The following is an 18,382-nucleotide window of genomic DNA, read 5'->3' as shown; positions in this document are numbered from 1 at the left end:
AAAGGCCAGTGGAAAAAGTTGATTCTATTCAAGTCTGGTGATGTCTGTTTTGGCCATTTCCAAGATGGGTGGTGATATGATCACTTCGTTTGTATTGATTTTGATGGAGCAAGGTCCGTGTACTCGATTCGTTATGGAACTCTTTTTAATCTCAACAGATCTACAATAACAGTGATTTGGTATAGAAATCTAATTCCATGCCAATTCTCCATGTGCATGGGTGTGCTGAACATGGGATGAGGGTGTTCTTGCAAGCCGTGAGTGATTGGATCTGATAGTGGCTGTAGATAAAGCCTATGTACTCATAGAATATTAGTTACATTTTTCATTTTTTTTTTAACTTGCCTGCGAAGCCTTTGTTTGATTCTCGAGGTTCAGCAGGTATTCCTTACATTTGAAAGTTATTTTCAGAACCTTGCTACAGCCAACTCCGTTATCTGGTGGTATTCTTCTATCTCTCCCCCGGTAGCGTGTTCACTTGAAGGTGTAGTTTGTAAAGCATTTGTGCATTTAGTTTTTGAATAGTCAAAAGTTTTCTTCAGAGTTCGGACGGCTGACTTCGTATAAAGCAACCGGAGGCTGTTATTTATTTTTTATTTTTTTTATGGTATTTGCAGATTTGGTTACTTGGTTTCGTGTGAATTCTGCCGGAATTTCACGCGAGATAGCGAATTCTTGAAAGCTTTGGATGTACCATAATCAGCCACATGTATTGGGATGAAACAGTTGGGGTTCAATTCAGATTGCGAGTGAACTAGGGATTTCTGCCGGATGAATGATCTCTTGTGATATGTTATTTTATGTTCGACGATGAGTGGTCGTATTAGATCAGCTCAGGACATCTTATTGTTTGATTTCAAGAATGCATTTTCATATCAGTTTAGATCCAAGATTACAACTTGGATGCTCGTACTTCGAATGAATGAATTTTTTAATGTGCTATAGAATTGATCATAAAGATTTTGTGAGCCTGAAGAAAAGATTTTCACTAGCTCCATGCTGCCGAATTCCTTATCTTTCCGTACATTTTTTTTTGGTTTATTATAAGCTTATAAAAACCAGAGTCCATATGGGGGGGAAGAAGAAGAAAATCAACCTTTGTTTGATAACTGCCAGCAGCCCCAACGCGAAGCTGAAAATCCTTTCAACAAAGCAAGGAAAGCAAGCTGTCATACCCCCATATCATTTGTCCCTCTTTGCATATTGTAGGGCAAAGCTATAACACGCAAAGGCAAGAACTTCGCCGAAACACACAGCTTCAGAAGGCAGGGGGGAAGTACCATTGCCCCTCCGAAACTTTACTACAAACCATTTACGCAGCATAGAATCAATCGACCTCGACTTCAAGCAAAAATGTTAGCTAGCAAGTTTTCCAAAACACCATGAAGAACATAATTAAACGCAGCCTGATAGATGCTGAAGCGAGGAAATACATCAAACTAATTAACATGACTAGCCAACAATGATTAAAGCAATGTTCTATGCATGCCTAGGCCTATCTACTGGAGTAGATGACAAGTGAAGACAAGATTGGTTGCCTTGGACCAAATGTTCAAATGAAGACGAGAAATCTTCCTTCTCAAATACTTTCCTTCCAACATTTTAGCAGCAGATTTTATCACAACAAACTTATAGATTGACCAGTTTAGCTTCATCAAAAAAATTTCCAACTCCAGCATAAAATCTGTCAATGCACAAGGAAAATAGTTGGACATTTGTTTTTAGCCACAAGGTTATAAAACCAAATGCTATCCAGTTTCTGAAAAAAGAAACGATCGTTCTGGAAAAAAATATAAATGTTCAGAGCTTAAACTAAAAACAGATTGACCCATTAATGTACAGATCTTTACTTTTATTATTATTTTTTTATTTTGGAAACCCATCAATGTATCCTAATATATTACACATTTTCTCAATTGTACCTTGTCCAAAAAAATCAATACTTTTAGTTTATCCACATTCTCTAAAATATATCCATTTGTCAATTTTTTTCTTAAAAAAGAACAATCGTTTGTTTCTTTGACATGCTCTTGAAAGGGCACTCAAATGAATTCATATGAACATTATCATGTGCAATATATTACAATTGATTGATTTTTTTTACAACAGTACCATCGAGAAAACATGTTTGTATAATAATAGATTCCCCAGCACACCATTGACATGAAAACCAACATATCCTTCACTAGAGTTGTAGCAAGATGGTAAAGGTCATAAGAAGATGGGAAAAACAACAGCCTTGAGGATTCGATCGGGCCTTCTAATTCTGGATGAAAAGGCAGGCAACAAACAAGGTCATTGGAGTCCCGTTAAAAGAGAAACAAGTCACTTGGATCTCCTTTAGATCATAAAGATAAAGAGAGTTTAAACATGCATTTATACTTACGATCCATGATTTCCTATTCTGCCAATGCTTCAATTGAAAAATTGGGATTATTCTAATTAGTGGATGACTTCATTAAATTTGGATTTGGCATGTCATTATATTGTTGTGCATACTGGACCGAAAGCAAACACAAATAAAACACAAACAAACAGATTTACGTGGTTCCCCAAAACCGGGTACGTCCACGGAGGCAGCAGATTGTATATTAATGGAGGAATGATACAAACACTCAACTCAACCCAGTACAATCCCACAAAACCCAGTGTTTCACTCTTACACTCGGTGTTTCTCTCAAATCTGCACTTTCTCACTCTCACAGTTGCACTCTCTCTTCTTCCTCTGCACACACACTGCACTCTCTCTTCTCTCTCGTTTTTCTCTTCTGTCTTTTACACATGTTTACAGGAGAAAGGAAAACATAAATATAATGGCTGCAAAGGATAGGGTGGTTGATGGTGGAGAGGGTGGTTGAGAGTGGTTGAGAAAAATGTTGACAATTGCAAATGTTGACAATTTGCTACAAATCTCCACCTTGGCAAGATTTTTCCATTCAATCCTCGTGATCAATCAATGCTGCCTCTGATGCGCCATATGGCGCTGCACCCTGAAGGTGCTCAACACCGAGAGATGTTGACCAAGTCCAAACAATGTTGGAACTTGATCCCTGAGACACATTTTGTGAGCATGTCAGCTGGATTATCTGCGGTACCAATCTTCTGTAGCAGAATATCCCCTTCATCCACAATTTCTCGAACAAAATGAAATCGAACATCGATGTGCTTGGTGCGGGAATGATGAACCTGATTCTTTGCAAGACAAATAGCACTTTGACTATCACAATGGACATCCACGTGCTCTTGAACAATTCCCAAATCTTCAATCAACCCATGTAACCAAATAGCTTCCTTGAAAGCTTCCGTTACTGCCATGTACTCTGCCTCAGTTGTTGACAAAGCTACTGTTGATTGTAACGTTGACCTCCAACTTACAGGCCCTTTAGCAAGTGTAAACACGTAGCCTGTTGTGGAACGACGCTTGTCTAAGTCACCAGCATAGTCCGAGTCGACATAACCAACTAAATTTTGTCCGAGTCTATCATCCCTCTCAAACTTCAAACCAATATCAGTTGTGCCATGAATGTACCGTAGAATCCACTTAACTGCCTGCCAGTGACCCTTTCCCGGATCATGCATATACCTGCTCACCATACTGACAGCATGTGAAATATCTGGTCTTGTACAAACCATTGCATACATTAATGCACCAACTGCATTTGCATAAGGAATTTGAGCCATATGCTTGCGCTCTTCCTCTGTGCGTGGAGACATTGAAGCACTTAGCTTAAAATGAGGAGCTAAAGGTGTGCTTACAGGCTTGGTCTTACCATCTACCCCAAATCTCTGTAGAATTTTCTTCAAGTATTGGGTCTGTGTCAAACAGACTGTGCCTTTTCTTCTGTCTCTCTGAATCTCCATGCCAAGAATCTTCTTAGCTTCTCCAAGGTCCTTCATTTCAAACTCAGTTCTCAGTTGAGCTTTCAGTCTATCAATCTCCACCTTGCTCTTTGATGCGATCAACATATCATCCACATATAAGAGCAAATAGATGAAAGAACCATCAAGAAGTTTGCGAAAATATACACAGTGATCAAACTGACTCCGTGTGTATCCATGTTCTGCCATGAACTTATCAAATCGCTTATACCACTGGCGAGGAGATTGTTTCAATCCGTATAATGACTTCTTCAGTTTACAAGCCCAATTCTCTTTCCCAGTGACTTTGAAACCATCTGGCTGAGACATGTAAATTTCCTCTTCCAAATCTCCATGTAGGAAGGCAGTTTTCACATCAAGTTGGGCTAACTCCAAATCAAACTGTGCAACCAAGGCTAACAGAATACGGATTGATGAATGCTTAACAACTGGAGAGAATACCTCATTATAATCTATCCCCTCCTTCTGAGCATAGCCTTTTGCTACCAATCTCGCTTTGAATCGGATGTTGTCTTTTCCAGGATTACCTTCCTTCTTGGCATATACCCACTTGCAACCAATTGTCTTCTTTCCTTTAGGGAGTTGTACCAAATCCCAAGTCTGATTCTTGTGGAGAGATTTCATCTCTTCATCCATTGCCTCGTTCCATTTTGCACTTTCTACACTCTGTACTGCTTCTTTGTAGGTGTAGGGGATTCCATCATCAATCACCGGAAGTGCATAAGCCACCATGTTACAATACCGAGCAGGTTTCTTGATAACTCTTTTCGGTTTACTCGTTGCAATGGATTCTTGTTGTGTGGTTGCTGGAGTTGTTGCATCCTCTTCATCTGAACTTTCATCTGAATCTCCTTCAGTAGAGATTGTCTGAACAGTCTTTATAGGGATGACTGAAGTCTCCAACTCCACCTGTTGTGCATCACCAGACTGTTTTTCCTTCTCCTGTGATTTCTCTTGCTGTAACATGCCAGACTCATCAAAAGTGACATCTCTACTCAAGATCACTTTCTTTGATTCAGAACACCAGAGTCTGTAGCCTTTTACTCCTCCACTAAAGCCCAAAAATATAGCTTTCTTGGCTCTAGGATCTAGCTTGGACTCAGTAACATGATAATATGCTGAGCAACCAAATATACGCATAGAGTCATAATCATTTGCAGGAGAGCCTGACCATACCTCCAAGGGGGTTCTACCATCTAATGCTGCTGAAGGTAACCGATTAACAATATGACGAGCATAGCTTAATGCCTCGCCCCAAAACACTTTGCTTAGTCCCGAATGTGATAGCATACATCGGACTTTCTCCACCAATGTGCGGTTCATGCGTTCCGCTACTCCATTCTGTTGTGGTGTTTTGCGAACAGTAAAATGTCGCTTGATCCCTTCATCCTGACAAACTTCAAAGAAAGGATCTGAAGTGTACTCACCACCATTATCTGACCGAAGAGTCTTAACCCTCCTTCCAGTTTGAGTCTCCACCATTTTCTTCCATTTCAGAAAGATATCAAGGACCTCATCCTTGTGTTTCATCATGTAAACCCATACTCGTCTTGAGAAATCATCAATAAAAGTAACAAACCAACGATTACCTCCAAGAGATTCATTCTTTGAAGGTCCCCATACGTCTGTGTGAACATAATCTAGGATCCCTTTTGTGTTGTGTACTGCAGTGCCAAACTTGACCCTTGTCTGTTTTCCAAGAACACAATGCTCACAGAACCCATGCTTCCCAGTCTTGGCGCCTTTTAATAGACCTTGCTTGACTAATCCTTGCAAAGCCTTTTCACCAGCATGCCCTAAGCGCATGTGCCAAAGTCTGGAATTATCTGCTTCATCATCTTCTATACTTTTGGAAACAGCTGCTGTACCAGTAACTGTAGATCCATCCAGGAAATATAAGTTTCCTATCCTCGTGCCTCTTAAGACAACTAATGCACCACGGATTGCTTTCAGGACTCCACCATGCATGATAATCTTATAACCACTGGATTCTAGGACTCCAAGTGAGAAGAGATTTTTCTTCAAGTCAGGTACATACCGTACATCTGTTAGTGTCTTGACTACCCCATTATGCATCTTCAGATGGATAGTCCCAATCCCTTTGATCTCACTCACATCATCATTACCCATCAACACACCTCCTCCATCGAACTCCTCGAGTCTCGAGAATAAGTGCTTGTTAGGGCACATGTGATAGGAACATGCAGAATCAAGAACCCATTCACCAGAATGGTTTTCTGGTGATGAGACCATGAATGCAGAGTCTTGTTCATCCTCATCTCGTGCAACGTTCACATTTGGTTCATCTTTTTCCTTGTTGCCCTTGATTGGACAATCTTTCTTCCAGTGCCCTTTTTTGTGACAAAAGGCACACTCATCTTTTGCAAGATATCGTCTGTTTGATGATTCTCCTCTGGATTTTGAGCGAGATCTCCCTCGCCCTCGAAATCTTCTAGGGTTTGTTCTGCCTCTAACAGTCAATGCTTCTGACGTTGACTCCTTGTGAACAATTTGGTCCTTCTTCCGATACTCATTGTTCACCAAAGCATTGGACACATCAATGAATTTAATCTTTTCTTTACCATACAGTAAAGTGGTGACAAGATGTTCATATGTGTCAGGCAGTGAATTTAATAACAGTAGAGCTTTATCTTCATCATCAATTTCCACATCTAAATTCTTCAAATCAGCTATCATTTTATTGAAATCATTTAGATGCTCATTCATAGAAGTACCTTTCTTGTGCTGAAAACGGAAGATCCTTTTCTTCAAGTAGAGACGATTCTCTATACTCTTCTTCATAAACTTGTCCTCCAGTGCTTGCCATAATTCCTTTGCAGAGTTTTGTTCTGAAAAGGCGTACTTCTGATCCTTTACAAGACAAAGTCGGATAGAACTGCAAGCCAACCGATTTATCCTTTCCCAGCTTTTATCATCCAGATCCTCTGGTTTATCTTCTAGAGTGAAATCTAAATTCATTTGGACAAGCATATCCATGACTTCACATTTCCACATGCCAAAATTACCTTTCCCATCAAACTTCTCCACCTCAAATTTGGTATTCGATACCGGGATGTATTGTGGAGGTATACTAGCATTCCCCGCTGATTTTTCTTCTGGAATATCAGCCATTAGGACGTCTTTGGATTACAAATGGAATCCCAAAATTGTTAAAACACACACTTTTATGCTCAAAAGTGCCAAAACAGTAACTTCGGTATGCTGTTTAACAAAACGGACACCACGGTTGCGTCCGGAATGGTTGAAAATGCTAGGAACCAACTTGACTCGGCCAAAAACGGGTCAAAAAATCACTGAGTTGGCCAAAAAACCAATCTGACCGAGTTGACTCAGGGAAGGAATATTCTGTCTCTGATAAAGAATATTCTGTCACGGGAATATTCTCTTACTGGTAACGGAATATTCTTATTCTGTCAAGAGAATATTCTGTCACTGTTAGATGACGTGGCTGATGACGTGTCTGATGACAGGGCGATGTGGACCCTCTGTGATGACGTGGATGATGACTCAGCGCCTTCGTGTCGGATGACGTGGCTGTCTTCTCAGGCGAGAATTCCGGCAATGACTGGTTTTTCCGGCAGATTTCCGGCGAAACTTCGGCGAGCTCTACAGGGCTCGTTTCAACTCCGATTTCGACGATCTTTATATCGCCGGACTCGTATGGACGAGAGGAATCTCCGCAGCTGGTCAAAAGCAAGATCTGAGAACTTTGAAAATTCTGCAACTTTGAACAGAGAGCTGAAAAACGTGTTTTTTCAGTGTTCTAGCTTCCCTAATGCTCTGATACCAATTGTTGTGCATACTGGACCGAAAGCAAACACAAATAAAACACAAACAAACAGATTTACGTGGTTCCCCAAAACCGGGTACGTCCACGGAGGCAGCAGATTGTATATTAATGGAGGAATGATACAAACACTCAACTCAACCCAGTACAATCCCACAAAACCCAGTGTTTCACTCTTACACTCGGTGTTTCTCTCAAATCTGCACTTTCTCACTCTCACAGTTGCACTCTCTCTTCTTCCTCTGCACACACACTGCACTCTCTCTTCTCTCTCGTTTTTCTCTTCTGTCTTTTACACATGTTTACAGGAGAAAGGAAAACATAAATATAATGGCTGCAAAGGATAGGGTGGTTGATGGTGGAGAGGGTGGTTGAGAGTGGTTGAGAAAAATGTTGACAATTGCAAATGTTGACAATTTGCTACATATATTGCAATGCAGGTGGTTGAGTTGTTATAGTCATTGAGATTGAATGTTTCAAATGGATCACCTTTTGGGAGATGGCAAAGGATATTAGGTGAGCGTGGATGATAAAAGTTGTTGATAATTCTCATTGTTAGGGAGCATGCCATACTGGGTAGGAAGATTTCGTGACATAGATTGGTTTAAGGTAAAGAATTTGAGGGAGATGCTGTTACGCCTAGTTCATGTTGGCCCACTAACAGTTTGTTGTTTACTCCTCATTTGATTTTGGATGCTGAAAACAAGAAATGGGCAACAGAAGATCTCTCATTGTGGTATAGGGATCGTGGAATCATGCACCAGTCTTTTGTTGCCAACAGAAAGCAATTATCAATTTTCTGTTGAATTCATGGCATTATACATGGTGTATGGCAATGAAATGTTTGTTGGCTATTTATTTGAAGTATATATCAGCCTTGTAAACTTTGAACAGATATCAGTAGGCTGGCGCTGATGAAAAGTAGATGATTAGATGGGGAGGTGTACAAGAAATATCAGGTGAGACTTGGATGATAGCCCCACTATCTGTGCTTCAGGATGCCTATTTGACAGGAATTCCAAAGCCTTAAAGCGATTATGCATTATGCTATCAACCTCAAACATTCTGCAGAGTCTTCTTTCGTCATCGAGATTCAGGTAGGGCCCATTTTCTCTCTTTCTCTTTGATGTATCTCTTCTATACTTCCTTTCAGCTATTTCAATGCTTTATCACCCAACTATGTAACATACAAAACACAGGAACATATATGTAAGACATCACTTGATGCATTAAAACAAGAAACCTTACCTTCTCATTCTGCAAGCGAAGGGGAAGTGTTCCTCAAAGTAGTATCCCACGCAGTTCAATGTCCCACAGTTTGTTGAACACTCTTTTCCGGAGAATCATGTTGATGTAGAGAATTAAGACTGTATGCAATTAATTGACAAAAAAAGTCCATCAAGGGGATGCTAAAAGGTCAAATTCAGACAGGCAAAGTCCGGTCTACTCACCTGCAGTTCTGTGGTACCCTCCAAGACACAGACAGTGATCGTTTCAAGGTTGGTGGCAAAGATAAAAAAGTTTTCCAATCCTGAAGCATAATTCCAAGATCATGGAGCTTGCTATCCAAACCAAAACAACAATTTGCATGCATTGTACAAACTAAATTCAAATCCTTGCTGGGTTCACAAAGTCCCCCAAAGAAAGCAGTGTCCAAGAATCTCATCTTCAATCCAAGGCTCTCAATGAAAGGATCAAATTTGATAAAATTAAGGACATCCTGATCATGGAAGCCAGGATAGGTCTCCCGTGAAGAATACCAGAACTTGTAAAATTCTATTGAGCGTTTGTTGGACTTTACATAGTTAAAGCCTCCATTGGGTCTGTTTTGTATGTCACTGGAGTTGCCTGAGAAATGATCGCATGCAATCTGGAAATCAGCATCCAGAAAAAACCGTGGAAAGGGGTCCCTGAACCACATGATATCAGCATCCTGGAGGAAACCAACAAACACATTGAATGTGCAGTAGAATAATTAGGAAAGGATGACCAGACTAGGATGAGACATGAATATGCATTCAGAAATGAGTATCTGCATACCTAGATTAAAGAAAAAAAATAGCAGCATTATTACAGGAAATGCCATTCTATTTTGAAAAAACACAAAAGTACAGTTCAACCATTTGAGCAAAATAATTAAACAAAATGTCAAAAACCAACCTTTCGTGATTGAAGAATAAAAAAAAGTGTTGCATTTCACAATGTAACATAGAAAATGTTTGCAGCATCACACCATCCATCTTATTCCTTTCTTTTACTATTGAAAAAAAGGTTGCCAAGACACCTCGGACAGCCCAAATAACCTCTAAAACCTTAAAACTAGTTTCAGTAAACTCTCCAAGTAAGCAGTGCACGAACATTTCCTTTTTCAAAAGCCAATTAACTACACGATGACTGTACACCTATTTCAGCACAGAACTAATTTGCTTCAACAGCAGTAAAGTAAAACAACGATCCATCTCAATTCTCAGAGAAGATGAATTTGCACAAGCAAGAAAATCACAGCCTCAAGCAAAATAAAGAGATTAAATAATAATAATAATTACCGTGAAAACAAAGTTATACCCCATTTCAAGAAGAGAGCGCAAGAAATCAATGCGTCTCCACATCATCTCCAAATAGACATGGGTCATAAAATAAGCCTCGTCATGAAAGTCAAGTCCTTGAGTAACAAGAGCAAAGCAATGCGTATGTAATTCCATACACCGCCTATACGCCTTTTCATCCAACGCAACAATCACCAGATGATCCAAGAGCCTGCGCGTTCCCTGACCAATTCTGAAGCTTTCAAGGAATAAATCAATAACTGTATTTGGAGCTGCCCATGCTTCATTTAATGTAGCAATTATTACTGTCTTATCTTCCATTGCAGCTTCTTTCAGAACTTTCTCCAGCTTATTATAATCATCACCACCATTAATCTACATGATCAATCACATTCAATAACCCATCAATTCAATGCAAATAACTATGTTGCTGAGCTAAAATGCGCCGTCAGTCATTTGATTTGTGCTAAAATGCGCTGAATAGTGATTTCACCATTATTATTATTATTCACTCACTGGGATTTGAGAATCGCTGCCGCCGAGGAGAGAAGGGAAGATGTTAAAGGAGTAACCGGAGGAGGAGGAGGAGGAGGAGAGGAAGGGGGGAGAATCAGAAGCGCCGTAGAGGAGCAAAATGAAGACGGCAATGGAAGCGAAGACGAGTACGGCACGGGGCACGGGGGATTCAGACAACATGGAGGCGGTGGTGAAACTGATGGGATTGTTTGGAAGCTTAATAATAAAGTAACTGGATTCATCAAGTAGCACGGTTTAATTATATTTGAGCTCCTTGTGAGCGTAAAGATGAGGGATTTGTGGTTTGGAAATCAAAACAGCGTTGGATTGGATAACGTGGGTCCGTCTTTCTCTAATAACTGTGTCCATTGCAATCCTCCTTTCTTGTTTTAATTGACATTCCAAATTAGCGGATTTCTCCCGGCACTAAAGTCTAAAACAGCGTGCAGCACTACATCTAATATGTCTCGGCATGTTTGGAGGTGTAGTTATGCTTGTTGTTTTATTTTAAAATAATATTTTTTACTTTTTAAAATTAACATGTCAAAACAATTAAAATATAAAAAATAATTAAATTTAAAAAAAAACAAGTTTGCTCGTGTTTAAAATCACTCTCTTATTCATATTAATTAATGCTTTTTTTTTCCGGTTGAATTAATGGCATTTACAAATGAAAAATTATTCCATCCATAGCTATGGCATGATCACGTGGATTATGCTAATTTCATTAGATAAATTTAGTTTTTTTAAAAAAAATAGAAAATGTTCAATATAATATACAAGTGTGACCTGCATGTTAAGGTCACGTGCATTTGGAAGTATGGTTTTATCGTGTTTTTGAGAAAATCAAGAAAATTACCCTAAAAGAACCATGGAGCCGCACATACACAGAGGTGACGGTTTTGTTCAAATAAATTGTGAAATTAATGTGTTCATTTCATGCTTTTAGATAAATTACTTAATACCTAAATCCATAGTTTTTAAACCCGTTTTAGTGGTTTTAGTGGTCGATTCGGATTAAGATTCAGATCACAGGTTTTCACTGGATCATTCTAAGTTAATCCCCAATTTTTCTTTTCATTTTTTTAATAAAACAAAATAATGTTTTCTTTGTTAAAAAATAATAATCAACGAGTTACAATTAGGTTTTTTTTATTTAAATTTAATCTAAATCTATTCCTAGATCAGTTAAATTCTAGATTAATTTGTTAAATTTCAAATCAATATGTCAAATCGAGTTTTAAAACCGTGACTAATTCTAATTGATGTGTATTTTACTATGAATTTTATATAAAAGATTTAGAATTATTGTGTAACGCAAATGACTTTATTATTGTGTAGTTGTGTTAATTATTATGTAGACACTAATGATAATAATAAATAAATAAAAAAACAAGCAGGTTCATCAATTAAATTAACATGTTACTATACAACTATTTCAAGCGTAAATTCCTTGAAGATGAATAGTTATTTAAAGCTTCAAGTCATGTAACTCAATCAAGTTAAAAATAAATTATATTAAAAAATTATATAGTATTTATTAGTAATTTGTTTCCTCATAAAAAAAACTCTAGATTCGCGACTGGCGGTACATAATTATTAAAATGAAGCTGTGAAATTTGTTCAGGGGATTCCACTTTTGGGAAATAGGTAAAGACTTTTATTTATTTAATAAATAAAAATTTGAGGAGCACATATTTTTGAGAAGCCGCGGGATTTCTCGATGTATTCCAAATTGTTAGCCCTCCACCATCAATAGTCAAAAACTTTTATTTATTTATAAAAACAAAAACAACTGATCTCATAAACAGAACTTGACCGGTCCACGATGTGGGAAGCCTATTCGAGTATTTATATCTTCTGTTTTTTGAAGCCCGATTCCACCCCCAACCCTCACAGAGATAGGAATCTGTGTGTGGATAATTTATATATATAAAAAGATGGCTGCCATTTGTTTTTTATTTTGCTGTTCCCGCTGCCATACATGAAAGCGGTTAATTTTTAATTTTTTTATTTTTTTATCATGTAGTGTGATTTCTCTAGTAATCGGGACGTTTTTTATTATTATTATTATTATTATTATTATTATTCAAAAGAAAAGAATTCACACCTCCTATTCCTATTCCTAGTCTAAGTTGTAGTATTATTTAATATGAGCGTCCTTCTATGTCAATTTTCTAAAGGGGTTTATTGCTAAAACAATTAAAAAGTACGACGGATTTACCCGTTCATATAAACAATAAATTAAATTAATATATCTTTTTTTACTTATTTAGTTAGAAGCTTCATGTTATAGGCTTATAGCTTGCTGGTTAAAACATGAAAAGACATCGAGGTCACGGCTCAAAACTTGGGGGCATGCCCATTTTAAAAGGAAAAATAAATTACAAGTCTAAGCGAGCAGCCCACGCAGCTCTACTTTTTTAACAGAGACAACATAGGATTTTTAATTAATTTTTTTTATTAACATGATTATTTGGACAGCTTGTATGTCTCAACTAATCTCAAAATTAACAATCATGTAAACTTTCAGTGACACTGAAATTTATAAAACTCGAACTGATGACCTCTAGGGAATAAATTTACAGTTTAAGTAGTTGAGCAACACCTTTTAGAGTTAATTAATTTTATTATTTCATAGAAAGTTGATTATGAGTCGTTAAAGTTAATGACCATGTAAACTTCCAGTGGCCCTGAGATTTGTAAAGCTCTAACTGATGACCTCTAGGGAACAAACCGCACCCTTTAAAATTAATTAATTTTATTATTTCATAAAGAGTTGATTATGAGTCGTTTTTTGTATTTTAATAATATTATAACATAACAAAATTAATTTAAGATGCAAGTTTTACAAGTTAATCTTGGTGAATATTTTTTTTTTATTCAAAGTTTTTCTTTAGATCTAGAGTAACTTTTATGTAATTTAATTTAAAATTTAGAATAAAAAAATAGTAACATTAAGATTTTTAAGTTTAAATTATTATACTAACAGTAACAAAAAAAAAATTATGACCACCTGGAAATTATTTGTTTACATTGTAAAAAAGTTTTAGTTCCAAACCGCGATAAAAGCGTGGACAATAATCGACGTCATTTTCTACCATTATGTTTCCTCGAAAATAATTAAATTTTTGTTCTTTATTAAACCGGTAAAGGATTGATTCTGATTCTTAACTTAACCACACGCAATTGAAAACATGGTGAGAGCACAAACAAAAGCCCTATCCTATACTAATTCCTCTTGCCAGTAACTCCTCTATCGCCCACGAGCATGATTTCTTGTTCACAACATGGTAATTTTCTAAGAAATAAGCCTCCCAAAGTTGCTCGTAAATACTGGTAAACATGAACACTGCGCGACCATTTTGCACGTATATCTTCAAAGTCGCACGTTTTAGCCCCATATGAACTCAACAACTAAATCAAAATGAGATTAACAAAGGCTAAGAATAAAGGACGAATGGAGATATCTGTGGAAAATGAGCACTAGAATATTTAATTTCTAGAGAACAGACTTTTTTTTTCAAATATTGATTAGGCACCACAAAGAGCAATAGACAAATCTAAGTTAATGTCCCGTTTTCCACTAGAAAAGCCAGAACAATCTTTTAAGTTAGACCTGGAGTATGATGAGAATGTCTCGCTGATCTTGCTCGTCGAAGAAGCATTGCTTCTCTGTGAGGAAGGAAGAGGCAGGGAGAGTGCAAGTGACAATTCGCAAACACCAGGTTCTTCATCTTCTGCTCTTTCACTTTCAGTAACCTCGGATTTGTACACCTTTCCTGGTTTGCACATTCTATCCTCTAGCTTGGCAATCTATGGAAGGAAAAAAAAACCTGTCATCTATAGTTTGCTGCATTACTGACACCAAAATGCAATGGAAAGATAGGACAACATTTATCAATGCTATTGAGTAGCAGAGATGAAGACCTAAGAGCAAAAACAGCCATTGCAGCTGTCACCGGAATCTCTCAGTTCATACAAGTGTTGCTCCGTAAGAAGTTGGAAAGGCATACAAATATCTACATAATTGGGGCAGGTGGTGGACATTCCTCTTTACTTATCCTGATAATTAATTGACACGGAATAAGGAAGAAATATTGTAGCCGTATTACAATCATGCCAAGTCATATGTGGGCAGTCCTGCGATTCAGTAACAGCATTCCTGCCACTGCTTGTACTGGCTCTAAGAATTCATGTTTCTCCAGTGCACTAGACGGATATTTTCAATCCCCTCCCTTTTACCCTCGAGGCGACCCCGTTTATCAAAGTGACAGTGGACCACAGTACGTTAAGATTACAGTAACACAAAGATTACCCTGCATGTTTACCCCAGAACCTAGCAAAGAAAACTCTTCAAATTAAATCTCGAAATGGAGCTTGAATACAAGTCCATTTTAAAATCCCCACAGTTTTAAAGAACTGAACAAGCAAGGCAGGCTGCGGAGTTGCTGGTCAATTACCACCATCTAGGGAACTAGACAGGCTACCGAGGGCGGTTTCAATCCGATCAAGAACTTGTATGTTTTTTCGTTTAAAAAATGTTTTTGAAAAAAATTAAATTTATATTTTTAAAAATTTATTTTTTTTATGTTTTAAAATATTTTAATATACTGATGTTAAAAATAATTTTTAAAAATATTATTTTAATATATTTTTAAATAAAAAATACTTTAAAAAATAAATTTCAGACTAATTACATAAGTACCATACAGCCGGTCCATAAGGTAATAATAAAATATCGCCCAAATTAGATACTGTACAGTGTACAAGTCCAAAGACTTTGCACTAGAATGAGATACTACTGCACACTTTCTTTTTTTTACCTAAATTACAGCAATGGGAACACTGTAGGGCTATAGAGATGACGTAAGTTGACCAAGAAAGCCCGGATATTCCATCCGACCACTGGTCATAAAGCCCTACGTATATCTATTTATATACGCATGTATATGGAAACGAAAAAGAGGCCACCCTACAGAAGTCAGCAGACTTGAAAAGATGAAACCAAAAACCAACGTTACACTCAACCCCATTAGAAAGGCTGGCAAAAGAAATAGAGAGAGAGTTTGGTTTAAATTTTCTACCTTGACGAGGTCAGATTCTTCCGCTTCACGTTTCGAAGTGTTCAAGTAATACAGGTCAAGTGATGGGGAGAAGGCTGTCGATTGAGGCTTAGAATGGGCTTGCTCCCATTTGAAACCACCTCCATTACCTTCCTCCATTATTCCCATATAATCATCAAAAGAGTACGGATTCGAGACTGTCTCCCATATTCCTTGACTGCATTGCAGGTTCTCCTCAGATATTGAACTCCTGGTCTCGATTCTGGCCCTGTAGAAAAGAGAATTTAAACAAAAAGGAGCTTGAAAAGAAGAAAAAGCAAAGGGCTGAAAGGAAAAGATCATGCAATATTGCTAATCTTTTTTTGTTTGTTTCTACATGAATATATCTACTTTTCTTTTTGATATGTGCGTCTGAAACCATAAGGATAAAGCTAAGCTGACCTTTTTGAAGAGAAAGGCCTGTACATCAAGTGAGAATCTGATTCTTCAATGGGTTTTACGTCTTCAACACACTCATCATGGTCATCAAAAGATCGTCTCTTTTGTTGGGTGGAGCTATTATCTGTTCAAAGCGACCAACCCAGCAACATAAACCCAAACGCATACAAAAAGATGTCAATTCCATCAAATTTGGCTCTTTTATAATTGAAAAAAAAGAGAGTAAAGGAAAACAAATGGGGCCTGTAACTTATAAAAGCAGGAATGCGATGCAAGTGATGCTGTGAGTTTCATCAGAAATGCTAATATTAGAAGATTTGCAAGAGAAACGAGGCTTATTTTGTTCTCAACGCTTTTGGCATCAACTCTAACAGAAAAGACAGGTAATAAATGAAGGGAGGCAACTACCCATTTCCAAAATGTATGTTCACATGTGAATTTCACAATTCTTGACTTTGAGCAGTTGATAAGAACCACTAGAGGAAAGTATAATAGAGAGTCTGTCATCAATGCATGTACAGACCCAGACAATGATGGATGACATAGAGCTTGAAGGTTAGAAAATTGGAAGTTTTGGGATTCCTGGGCCTATATGTGATAGTTGAGGGATAGAGAGCCAGAACTATTAATGTGTACTCATCAAACAAAGAGGGTGGAAACTAAAAAGCTTTGGATACCTTGTCCCCTCAGGTCACTCCTCATGCTTCTATACATCTGATCAAGACAAAGAAAGCACATGTAAGCAAACCAGTAAAACAAATGGTGCTTGGAGATACAAAAGACAAGAATTTTGAATCGAAGGAGTAGGAGAAAAACAATACACCCCAAACTAAAGTAGCATGGAGAGGAGAAAGACTAACCTGGAGATGGCTTTTCACATGTGAAATGGTGAGTCCTTTCACATCCATCAGCTGAAGAACCAGTTTAGGCGTAGCCTCTACAAAGAAGAGACGGGAAAAAAAAAAGAAACAGAAAGGAGCAAAATAAGCACATAGTCAACATAAGTGCCAAAATGGAAGAACCAAAAAACCTAAAACAGAAGAAAGCAATAATCCAACAAGAACTGTACTCACTATCTTGGCCACCGAGCCTCTCAATGGCATGAACAAAGCAGCGATGAAGCTCAGGAGTCCATCTCAAACGAGGCACCTTTGATCTTACATATTGCCTCACAGCTCCACTCCTTCCACAACTACCCATTTCTTCAGAATCTAAATGGGTATCCCAAAAAAAAAAAGTTCCTTTCCTCTTCTAGACAAGGTTCCACCAGCCGGGCTCTCTTAAAAATTTCTCCTTTTTCACCCCCTTTGGTTTGTCTTCTCAAAAGGAGTTGTTTCTTCTTTTTTTTCTTTCAATCTTGTTGGAAGTGTCCAGGTATAAAGGAGCAATATGCACAGGTCACAGAGGCTTAAAACAAACTTACACATATATAGTCACTCATGAGCGTAGATTCTTAACAATGAAGGTAGATATAACAGGTTTTAAGAAAGAGAGAGAAGGATCACGCGAAAAGGAATAGACGAGGCTGTAAATTCCTTAAGAAGGACTGATAATACCTGACTGCTGGCTTTTTTCGGGTGTTTTGTATCGAGTTTTAACTTCTTCTTCTTTTTAATTTGAATTTTTTTATTTTAAATTATTTTTTAATATTAAAGATAAAAATAAATATATTATTTTAATATATTTTAAAAAAAATAACCTCCAACATAATTCAACTGACCTGCAGCAGGGAGGGAGAGAGAGGGAGTGTTAAAATAAATGAAGGAAATCTGATCTGATGATCACGAATTTCTGATCTTCACCGAAAATCATCACACCTATGTAATAGCAATACTGCCAATAACATATAATAGTAACCAACTCTACACGCGCGGCACCAGCCAACTGCTTCGCTTTGACCTTCGCTCTCTCCACTAATACGTGTGTGTTTTTATTATACTTTTTCGAGCGTGTGATGAAGTAAATTTTATTTGTAAAAATATTTAAAAAATATTTTTTATTTTTAAAATTTATTTTTATATTAATATAATTTTAAAAACATAGTTAAACTGCAAGTAAAACTAGATACACACACCCTTCAGAATTATATAGCCCCCATGATTGGTTTGAAATTACATGGAAATTATCAG

At 37.5% G+C, this 18,382-nt stretch overlaps 2 protein-coding genes across 6 annotated transcripts; both read right to left on the bottom strand.

Moving 5' to 3' along the window:
* Positions 1-1,324: 1,324 nt before the first annotated feature.
* On the bottom strand, positions 1,325-11,080 carry LOC7471458 (uncharacterized protein At4g15970). 4 transcript variants are annotated; one of them, XR_002983355.2, is made up of 5 exons: positions 10,750-11,080; positions 10,234-10,608; positions 9,139-9,620; positions 8,936-9,054; positions 1,325-1,684 (listed from the first exon to the last, which is right to left on the bottom strand). XR_002983355.2 is itself a non-coding variant. In XM_024607104.2 (4 exons), the coding sequence occupies exons 1-4, from the start codon at positions 10,927-10,929 to the stop codon at positions 8,991-8,993; spliced, it is 1,101 nt and encodes a 366-aa protein (XP_024462872.1). In that variant the 5' UTR covers positions 10,930-11,080; the 3' UTR covers positions 8,518-8,990. The 4 variants fall into 4 exon arrangements, 1 of the variants encoding a protein (XP_024462872.1); XR_002983353.2 differs by lacking the exon at positions 1,325-1,684 and adding an exon at positions 1,960-2,266; XR_002983354.2 differs by lacking the exon at positions 1,325-1,684 and adding an exon at positions 8,518-8,864.
* A 3,140-nt stretch (positions 11,081-14,220) lies between these two features.
* LOC18101537 (myb family transcription factor MOF1) lies at positions 14,221-17,839 on the bottom strand. 2 transcript variants are annotated; one of them, XM_024606786.2, is made up of 6 exons: positions 17,327-17,835; positions 17,114-17,190; positions 16,931-16,967; positions 16,257-16,377; positions 15,837-16,083; positions 14,221-14,565 (listed from the first exon to the last, which is right to left on the bottom strand). In XM_024606786.2, exons 1-6 carry the CDS (start codon positions 17,451-17,453, stop codon positions 14,284-14,286), a joined length of 891 nt encoding a protein of 296 aa, XP_024462554.1. In that variant the 5' UTR covers positions 17,454-17,835; the 3' UTR covers positions 14,221-14,283. The 2 variants fall into 2 exon arrangements, with proteins under 2 accessions (XP_024462554.1, XP_024462555.2); XM_024606787.2 differs by lacking the exon at positions 14,221-14,565 and adding an exon at positions 14,572-15,088 and having other exon boundaries at positions 17,327-17,839.
* Positions 17,840-18,382: the final 543 nt, after the last annotated feature.

This window comes from Populus trichocarpa, chromosome 8, assembly GCF_000002775.5.
Source record: "Populus trichocarpa isolate Nisqually-1 chromosome 8, P.trichocarpa_v4.1, whole genome shotgun sequence".
In the NCBI taxonomy this organism is placed as follows: Eukaryota; Viridiplantae; Streptophyta; class Magnoliopsida; order Malpighiales; family Salicaceae; genus Populus; species Populus trichocarpa.
This window is presented reverse-complemented; position numbering and strand designations above follow the sequence as displayed.

Bases quoted from the DNA above. Each gene is read 5' to 3' on its own strand.
- LOC7471458 (XM_024607104.2), bottom strand. From the start codon at position 10,929: ATGTTGTCTGAATCCCCCGTGCCCCGTGCCGTACTCGTCTTCGCTTCC. The intron at 9,621-10,233 runs GTAATTATTATT...GGTTTCCTCCAG, and splicing joins GGTATAACTTTGTTTTCACG to GATGCTGATATCATGTGGTT. The intron at 9,055-9,138 runs GTGAGTAGACCG...AATTGCATACAG, and splicing joins AGGGTACCACAGAACTGCAG to TCTTAATTCTCTACATCAAC.
- LOC18101537 (XM_024606786.2), bottom strand. From the start codon at position 17,453: ATGGGTAGTTGTGGAAGGAGTGGAGCTGTGAGGCAATATGTAAGATCA. The intron at 16,378-16,930 runs GTATCCAAAGCT...CGCTTTGAACAG, and splicing joins GAGTGACCTGAGGGGACAAG to ATAATAGCTCCACCCAACAA. The intron at 14,566-15,836 runs GTAGAAAATTTA...TTCCTTCCATAG, and splicing joins AAGAATCTGACCTCGTCAAG to ATTGCCAAGCTAGAGGATAG.